We start from the raw sequence: 10,304 nt of genomic DNA, 5'->3' as shown, positions 1-10,304 counted from the left end.
GTATTAAAGACTCAAGTTTCACGTGAATTTTAAATTCACCTTAATTTTGCAAGCGCATGGAATTCGAGTTTTTAAAATTTGAGTGGTTACAATAAATGAGTCTAAAAAGCTTGAGATATTAGTTTTCTAAATAGTCTGAAAAACGTTACTAACTAACGAAATTGTTAACAAAATTATATTATATTTGCCAAAAAAAAAATAAAAAATCGAGGTTAGAAGTAGTCAAAAAAGAAAAAATAAAAGGAAAAATAAAAAGTCTTTTGAGAGTTTGGTGAGATTCATGGTTACTTGTTATTAGGAGCGGCGTGGGTGTGGGACCCCACAGTTGGTATATACATATATAAACGTAACATGTGTTGTAGTGTTGGGTCGACCCAGTTTTTCATATATTTGGAGTTGATGTTCGCACTGATTAGCGCTCAGTCTCGGTCAGCATATTTTAAGCTTTAGCCTTTTAACCCCATAAATTTTCACATTTAATTTTCATTTTGGCTCATAAGGTTTTTCCAAAGTGGCAGTGGCAGCTTGATAATCCCACCAGCTGCTTTACAGCTCCTCCATCCCACTCTTCTTATTATGATTCTATATATTCTCTTAATTCCATTTTCTTGTTTCAAAGACAAGAATTATTTGTAGGAGAGAGAAGAGTGAGAGTACTGCACTGCATCATAATTTTTGGTTAATTAGATATTGGGCAGAGATAGAGACAGAGACAGAGAAAGATGGCAGCTGAAGAAGGTCCAACTTTGGAGTACACCCCAACGTGGGTTGTTGCTGTTGTGTGCAGTGTTATCGTCGCCATCTCTCTCGCCGTCGAACGTCTCCTTCACTACACTGGCAAGGCATGTCAATCTCTTCTCTTTTCTGCATCCATCGTATCATTTCTATTTCCTTATTAGTCTTAGTCTTATACTACTTTGGTAAAGGTACTGATCATCATTAATTATTTATATAATGAATGACTCTCTCTCTCTCTTTTGCAGTATCTCAAGAAAAAGAACCAGAAGCCTCTCTATCAAGCCTTACAGAAGATCAAAGAAGGTCACCAGTACTCTCCATCTCTTCTCTCTCTATTACATGCGCACACACACACACACACACACACATACATATAGAGTTGGATATATTCTGGGTGTGCCTGATCATATCATTTTATGGTGTGAATGAATGCAGAGTTGATGTTGTTGGGGTTCATATCACTGCTACTCACAGTGTTCCAAGCACGGATTGCCAAAATTTGCATACCCGAGAACTTAGCCAATAAGTGGTTGCCTTGTAAAACAGATGCATCTTCTACTACTACCCATTTCCAAACCTTGTTCACTTCTTTTATTCCCCGTCGCCTCCTCGCCGAGGCAACAACTACTTCCACCGGTTATTGTGCTGAGGAGGTACTTAAAAACTTTTTCTCTGTCTAAATTTTGGAACTTAACCGCAATCAGTGCTTCTATCCATTTTACTATTTGGCTATTTGGTGATTGATTATGGGGTATTCTAGTTATTTTAATCAAAGTAGATACGAATATATCACAAGGAAGCAATTTTTAGTGGAGTTAGTTGACTTTATCAACGCACCAAACAATTTTTATTTTTTTTATTTTTATTTTTTTTATTTTAGTTTGTTGTTTGTAGTGTATTGAGTACTGTTTATTGGGGGGACAAGGGCCCATATGAATTCTTTTTTTTTTTTTTTTTTTAAAGCAAACTACAGATAACCATTTTAATCATGACTTGACTTGGAATAATAGTTAATTTTTGAAGTCTTAAAAAAACAAATATATTATTGATTGGCGGAATCTTTCAGTCAGACTTCTCAAAGCACATGCATAGGTTGCAAATGTATGTGCTCTTCATATCTACATACTTGTTAAATCAACGTGCAGGGTGGATTGTTTGAAATGTCACATATTTGGAATCCTACATTTGACTTTTGACTTTCTACTTTCATGATTTCTATAAATTGTTGTTTCTATCATCTTAGTTCAATCCGATTTTGAAACATAAAGGATCACTTTGATTGGATTGACAGTTTACTCCCTCTCTCATTTCTGCAAGACAAAATTTACATTATCTTTTTGGTCTGGATGATTTTACAGGAAAAAAAAGTTGTTATCACATTTGCCATCAATGATCTTCATATTAGGTGCAGAATTAGAACATGTTATAATCTCCAGTATGGTTAATCAACTTAACCTGGTATAAATAAGAAGATTTGAGAACCAAGGTTCTTACTGCTCATGTTTTAAATACTCCCAAGCATATATGTTTGCTGTTTCAGGGCTTTCCCTGTCTTCCTGGTCACTTATTTAAGATTTCATAGTAAAATGACTTAGAATTTGGAGATTCAGCTATTATGAAATCAGCCTCCTGGGGCAGGATGGTTAATGTGCTCATGTGAGTTCTAGCTTTAAAACGTTCAAGTTAAGTCTGTAAAAATCAAACCCCATAAGATACAGCAATGCAATTGTTTATAGGTAAAGCACACATATAATCAACATGATCATTTTTATTTTTTATTATTTTTATGCTGAGAATAATCAAGTGATCATTAAAAGAGAGTAAATTGCACTAGATAGCTTGTCCTGAATTACCTTCTTTTTCCTGTATAATAGAAAGATACAACTGCGCATAAGTAAATTGAACTTAGCTTCTATATGTAAGAGTCTTTCTTACCTGATGAAGCACCAAATTTCTTCTGATATGCATTGCCAATGTAACAGCAAGGATGCAACTCCTTAAATAAATCATTAAACTTTCACAAAATATTGAGATTCTAGTCATGGATAAGGTTCCAAGCAGATATGTTTGACTGATTATTTTGGATATGACCTCACAAACTCTTACTAGCCAGGGTGCATTTTCAGAGTAAATTCTAAATTACCTTAGATGAAGCATCCCATATGTTCCTATTGAAGAGTTTTTTGGTGTTCCAAAGAGCCAAAAAGGTTTTCCTAAAAAGTTGGTCGTTTAATCTTTGGAGTGCTTATTTTTTCAACTAATTCCTGCAATTGCTAGTTATATCTTCAGTACCCTTATATGATACACCTGATAGCCTTAGAGCAATATGACATGAGGTGATTGTTAATAGCAGAGTTCTCTCCAAAGCAGTGAAAAAGAATTGCAGAGTATACATACCCCTTTGAGGCTATAGGACATTAATTACTGTTCCTTATTCTTCCTTCTTTTGAATTGTCTTTGTGTATTATAGACTCTTGTTCAATCTTCTGCAATAGCTAAATCTTACTGGTAGGAAGCCTGTATTACAAAATTGTCAGCTAATGTTAAATTGTTAATACAAACAAAATATTTTTACTCTTCACTGTTTGAAATTGAATAGATCAACATCTTCTAGTGTGGACAGAATTATGTAATTTTTTTTTCCCAATTGCGACCTTTGTGGGTTATAACTTATAAGCATGCATAACTGAACTCAGCATCATATAAAGTTATTAAGATCTTCAAAGAATGCTCTAGGAATGCAATCAAAATCTAATTTGTTAACTAAGGTTGCACATGTGCTTATGAATTGAAATATCTTATTATTTTTTTGCTTTCTTTACATCATTTTTTCAGGGAAAGGCCCCACTGTTATCTCTTACTGCATTGCATCATCTTCACATATTTATCTTTGTGTTAGCTGTTGTGCATGTGACTTTCTGTGCTCTAACCATTCTTTTCGGAGGAGCAAAGGTTAGTTGTCCCTATTCTTATAATTATCTGTCTATTTTTTTTTTCTTTTTTTTAATTATAACCAAGAATTTTTATTCTTTTACCTTAGTGTCAATTTTTCTATAATATATTTTAATGGTGCAGATACGTCAATGGAAACATTGGGAGGATTCTATCCTGAAAAAGGAAAACGATCCAGAAGAAGGTAATGCTCAATTTCTCATTAAAGTTGAAGTCTACATACTTTCCTGTGTTATGTTTCCTTCTGCTGAATCCCAGATCATAAAATAAATTTATTCCTTACCTCAATTCTTTTCGACTGAATGATATAGAATTGAGTTGCTCAGAATTTTTCAATATGGACTGAAATTTCATCATTCAACCTGAAGTGTGTGCATTTTCTTTAATATCCAACAACTACTTGCTGTTGTTTGCATCTTTTCTCATGAAATACTGTATTTGCAGTTCTGAAAACAAACTTTACACAAGTCCAAGATCACGATTTTATCAGGAATCGCTTTCTGGGTATTGGCAAAGATTCAGCTTTGTTAGGATGGGTGGTAAGTTATAGAACCCTTTATAATCAAGTCAATCTACCTGTTTGACAACTAATACCAACTATGATTACAACTGCTAATAATTTGATTCATCAATGTTATTAAGAAGGATAATGTAATGATCATACTTATCAATAGTTTTTCATGATGGAGAGCATTCATTTCACTATGGTTTCTTGGTCTCTCTTCTTCAGAATATAAAATTCATTGATGAAATTTGTGAAAAATTACAAAGTGACCATACCGACCATTTCCATTTTAAATTTGTTTGATTAAAAGTTAGCTTACTAAGATTCATAACTTAATTGTTTCCAATTGTATCCCAGGTTGATTTATAAAAATCAGGAAGAAGAGAAACCAGTATCTTTTACCTCTTCTTTTATGCCAGACTACACAAATTTTTTTTTTTGAAACCCATGTACTACTCAAATGTTAACAAGCCTGAAATGCTTAGGGAAAGGTCAGTTTCAAAGGAAAAAAGAACAAGAAAATGAAGGGGAAAAAAAAAAGAAAAAGAGAGAGATTAACAAAAAATGATTTCACTCTGAAAAAATGTTGCAGATCACCTTTCCTGCGCAGTTTATGTAATAATAATCTAGAATGAAATATTTCAGTTACAACATTAGAATATCACTTCTACAGCCATAAAATATATAAAAGATAGAAATCATTTCTGGGATGGTTGCCTAACTTGTAATGGACATCAGGATTGGGCAGTTACAACAAAATACATGGCTAGCAGTTTTGTGAGATGGTGTGTTTTATTATCCATAAAAAAAAAAACAAAATACACGAATTTGTTCTTCTCTACAATTACAAACAAATGATTTTTTTTTTTATGACATCATCATTTTCAGCAATCATTTTTCAAGCAATTTTATGGGTCTGTGACCAAAACAGATTATCTGACAATGCGACTGGGCTTCATTATGGTAAGTTATATAAAGGTCTATATGTATTCAATTTATTATTCTTCTTTCTTTTTTTATTTTTTTCAAAACCCCATTACTTTTTACTTCACTAGATAATCTTTTTGATTTTTAATATCTTTCTTTTCTATAGACTCATTGCAGAGGAAACCCACAATTTAATTTCCACAAGTACATGATTCGTGCCCTTGAAGCTGATTTCAGGAAAGTGGTTGGAATAAGGTTAGTCACAATTATTAAAGACATTCTAAGTGCACTCATTATCTTATTTTCTATATTTTGAGCTCTACTATTTCTAATGTGGAGTACATCTTATAAGGTTAAACCAATAAAAAAAGTACTCTCTCTCTCTCTCTCTCTCATTAACAAAGTGTAACAGTTTTTTTGCACATGATTGAATGTATGGCCTTAAGGCCAACCTTAGCAACACATTTTTTCTATTCCAACTCACATTTATAATATGGTCCTAACCCAGGTTCTGAAAACAGTGTAGAAATTTTCGTTGTAGAGGTTTCGAGATCTTATCCATTTGACTTACATTTCTATATCTAATTTCTATTGAAAGGAACGTCATGTTCCATGAATTATTCATCAAAATTTCTGAGTTCCAGTGACTATAATGCCATAGTCCTTGTCTCTGTTCTAGGCTCAGCTACATGAAGATCATTATCTCCAATCCATAATGTATTCTGATTTTTCTTGCAGGTTGGCATGCGTACTTCTGGATTGCATTCATACCCTTCATTGTAAGTTATATGTCATAGTTTTCCTGCTAAATTGCTTATATATTTATGCAATTTGATTAGTCACAATTTTGTGAAGATTATACCTTGTAAAAACATTTTGATTGCCAACCTTGTTTTTTGTTTGTGCCGGAAGAGAAGTTCCAGTAAAGTTTGTTTGTGCACTAGGTCACCCTAGAATTTAAATCTTGATGGCCACTAGCTCACATGACAGATTGTGCTTATGTGTTTTTTTTTTTTTTTTAATGATTGGATTAAAAGGAACTAGCCAGTCTTACATTAACTGCATTTTCTGAGGTAAATTCTTTTTGATATACAAGGTGGCTTTTGTATGTAAGATGTTATATATATAATTGGTTTTTAACCGAATAAAGCTGTGTCATTGACAGTAGGTATCTAGTTCTTCCTTTGAACACTTCTAACCTATCACGAGGAGCTTGTAATATTTTAAAGCTGAATGTTACAGTTTTACAACTAGTGTAGATCAAGGAAAAATTGTGGTTGTCAAATATAAAATGGAGTCCTAGATCATCAATTCAAAGAAACCATCATATGTCCCCTCAAAAGCTTGACATGCTTATCTAGGATCAAATCATTAACATCTATTGTAGCTGCAATTAAGCATTGCTACAATTCACCCAAGCTTAGGCTCTATAAAAGGAGTCTTATAATCTTGCAGGTGCTTCCAGAAATTTAAGGAACTCTCAGTGGTACGAGATAATTTTTGGGCAAGAATTTGGTATATACATGCTAATCTCCCTAAAAAGGAACCTGTGAAAGATAATAATTATTCCTGGTTTCATTAAAATAATACTTGTGTACTAGTATTTACAAATATAAATCTGTTAGAGATATTGGTTAGGGATTTTGTTATGTCTAGATGAATTAAATTTCACAATTATGTTGTCAAGATTAAATTCTGTACCCTTCAATTTTAATCCATTTCATCAAGTCCTAACACATGTTTTTGTGTGTGTGTGTGTGTGTGTCAAAAATATAAGGAAGATTGCATGCACTATTTGAATGGCTGAAATTGTTCAATTTTGAGTGTGTGCAATTTCTACACTAGAAGGAAGACTGGATATAGACTTTGTATACCACTTTATGATATGTTCCTCATCAGTCAACCATGCCACCTTGCAGCTACATGTTATCTATACTGTTATAGTTGAATGGATGGATTTCAGGCTTTTCTTTCAAAGATTTTAGGCTTTTCAGCTTCTGAAGATAAATGTGTTAGCTCATTTCTAGTGTCTTTTCCATACTTTTGTTTAACTTACCATGCTCTTTAGTTGAAAATAACAATCAAATAAATGATTCATAATAATTGTGCATTTGTCTTCTCAAATCATCAAACTACGTGTTCATCTTGTAAATGTCCTAGATAACATGTAGGGTAAGGACCATAACATTGATATTGTTTTTTATATTTTACAGCTTCTACTTGCTGTGGGCACTAAGTTAGAGCATGTCATTATCCAGTTGGCCCATGAGGTTGCAGAGAAACATGCAGCAATTGCAGGTGCTTTGGTAATTCAACCTTCAGATGATCACTTCTGGTTCCATAGGCCCCGGATTGTTCTCTTGCTGATTCATATCATCCTGTTTCAGAATTCATTTGAACTGGCAGTTTTCTTTTGGATATGGGTAAAACAATTAAAATTCAATATTCATTGCATATTAATGAGACAAAGATAAATTGGAAATGAAAACTATGGATTGAATTTCTATGATGCTTCAATATGTTACAGGTTCAATATGGATTTGACTCGTGCATAATGGGAGAAATCAGTTATATCATCCCAAGACTTGTTATAGGGTAAAACAATGATTAATTATTCTATTCTTGAAACCATATGTTTCTATTGATGAACTGAATCTGATGTTAAATGCTAATTTTATTCATAGGGTATTCGTTCAGTTCGTCTGCAGTTATAGTACCCTACCTCTGTATGCAATTGTCACACAGGTGAGTTGGATCATCACTAAGAATTCACCTTCTCTATGATCAATTAACTTATGTTGGGATTTTATGCTGATGAAGATTGCTGAATTCCTTAAAATGTAGATGGGAAGTTCATTTAAAAAGGCTATATTTGAAGAACACATACAAGAAGGGCTTGTTGGTTGGGCTCGAACGGCAAAAAAGAACAAGGGTTTGAGAAAGGCTGCTAATGGCTCAACTACTACTACTACTACTCAGGGTTCTACTACTCATGCATCTGGCCAAATGAGTCCAAAAGAAACTACTCCTTTGGCAATTCAGATGAATGAAGTATCTGCAATGGAAGAAGGTAATGCAGGAGAGATTGCAACTGCAACTGTCTACGATGGACATAGATAAGGGCATCATAGTCTCACTCAAAACTCTTGTAGGTAGCCGGGTGTTTTTTACTTCTTGTGGTTAAGGTGAAGTTAGAAATAGTTGTGTTTTGATATATGCTACATATTTATTAAAATTGTTCAGATGCATACTATATAGTTAGTTTATTGATTTTATTTCTTTTGTAGTAATGATGATGATGATGTGTAAAATGATTATATGATTTTGATGTAAGTAGTTAAGTACTAAGTTCAATGGAATTGTTTGCTAGCAATCAGAACTAAATACCTTGATAATATATCATGTGGAATTATTTTCTGAGGAAAAGTCATTAGTAGCTATTTCATGTGAAAATTTCTCTCTACATTATATTCAAATTGTCTATTCATAATGGATTATTCAAAAAATGGAACAGACTAATAACAAACACAACCAGATATCAAGTGCTTTAACTTTCAAGATCCAGACCGGTAGCCAAATTCAAGTGCTTCGTTTTCAAGAAATCCAATTATTCAAAAACAAAATTGAAAGTCGTTTCAACCCAACAACATAGAAAAAATCAATACTTTTATAAATGTCTACAACTACAAATACAAGTGTAGAACTGTGGGCAGGGAGGAAGCTAGAGCTAAAGGTTTGAAATTTTTTTTTTTTTTTTAATTGCAACTTCCAGAATAAAATTTTTTTTTTTTTTTTTTTTTTTGTTTTTAATTGCAACTTCCAGAATAAGATTTTTTTTTTTTTTTTTGGGGGTGGGGGGGTGGTCTCAATTTAAGATTTTATGAATCATCTATTTGTGTTGACAGTTGAGATTAGGTATGTTTTTAATAAGCCCGCGTTTTCTTGCCATATGTTCTGTCACAATTAGCTAGGCATTTTAAAGCCAAATTGACACTTTCGAATGCTATTATAAGTATTTGAAACTTTGGTTTGACAAATTCTAACCTCTTTAAAATCTCTTTTTGGACATCATTAACTGATTTTCGTAACTCATAAAGACAATAAACATCACTGATAATATTACAAACTAACATTCCTCCACTGTGGTCATCAATGAACATCAAGATATTGAAAGAATAAAAAAAAAAAAAATCAAGCTGGGAGTGGGAGCAGCCTTTGTACAGAGCGGAGAGAGAATTTAGGCTAATTTTGGTATTTAGAATAAAAAATACATTAAGAGAACTTGATTTGGGTTTAAATTAAAAAAAAAAAAAAAAAAAAAACTTGTTTTATATTCAATTACTCTGTTCCTTGTATATAAGCAGAGCTATACTTTTCCTATTTATTCAATGAGAAATTTCTCTCTCTCATCTTCATCCTAGTTTAGCTTCTGACATGAGATGGCAAACAACATATGCATTGGTGGGTTGTTGTTAGCCAATAACATGGCTCCGTCCCCGATTGTAAGATTTTTTTTTTTAATATAAATAAGTAGATATCCTGTATCAAGTTTCCATGTCCATTTTTAATGTTAATAGAGGGTTAAGATTAAAACAAGTAAAATGGATGGTGAGGATTTTAGCAGTAATTTTTTTCCTTAGTATCAGTAACCAAGTTTGATTAACTTGATTATTAAAAGAATTTTACATTTAATAAATTACGTTAGCCTTAGACGCCACTGAAATTCTTAGTATAATAGGAAACGGATAATTAAGGAATAGAGATTGAGGTAGGAAAAAACACTTGTTCATCCTTATAAACTAAAGGGTCCAAAGCATGAGAAAAACATCTCAAAAGTTCTTGTAGATTTTTCCTTTTTCACAATTCAATCCAAATAATTCATATCAAATACCAACATAAAAAATTATCATAATAGTTTCTTTAAAAATACTCCCAAAGTAAGTCACACAGACCTGGTCATCACACAGATGGGGTAATCACCAATATCTTAGCACAACGGCAAAATCACATCAAAAGCTCACAAGTTAATGTATTTAAAATACATAGTTCACTTCCAAGTAGTTTTATAAAATATTTCAATAACTAAATATTAACAATATCTCTCTCTTAAACCTATCACCAAAATGTCATGTTCATTTTCAAGGAATCTTTTGCATCAAGTTATTCCTTGTATCTTTGAAAA

The 10,304-nt window shown here is 32.5% G+C and overlaps 1 protein-coding gene across 1 annotated transcript; it reads left to right on the top strand.

Annotated features, from left to right (window-relative positions):
* Window positions 1–355: 355 nt before the first annotated feature.
* Window positions 356–8,539, top strand: LOC112031069 (MLO-like protein 1). Its single transcript, XM_065765328.1, is given in 13 exon segments — window positions 356–842; window positions 984–1,041; window positions 1,174–1,391; window positions 3,574–3,690; window positions 3,814–3,874; window positions 4,135–4,229; window positions 5,084–5,158; window positions 5,289–5,377; window positions 5,808–5,901; window positions 7,336–7,545; window positions 7,650–7,717; window positions 7,807–7,867; window positions 7,967–8,539. Coding segments are annotated over 13 exon segments (1,542 nt in total). The 5' UTR covers window positions 356–722; the 3' UTR covers window positions 8,243–8,539.
* The last annotated feature ends 1,765 nt before the right edge of the window (window positions 8,540–10,304 follow it).

This window comes from Quercus suber, unplaced genomic scaffold (genome assembly GCF_002906115.3).
Source record: "Quercus suber isolate HL8 unplaced genomic scaffold, Cork oak 2.0 scaffold_622, whole genome shotgun sequence".
NCBI lineage: Eukaryota > Viridiplantae > Streptophyta > Magnoliopsida > Fagales > Fagaceae > Quercus > Quercus suber.
Note: the sequence above shows the minus strand (reverse complement) of the source record. Positions and strands in the feature narration are given on the sequence as shown.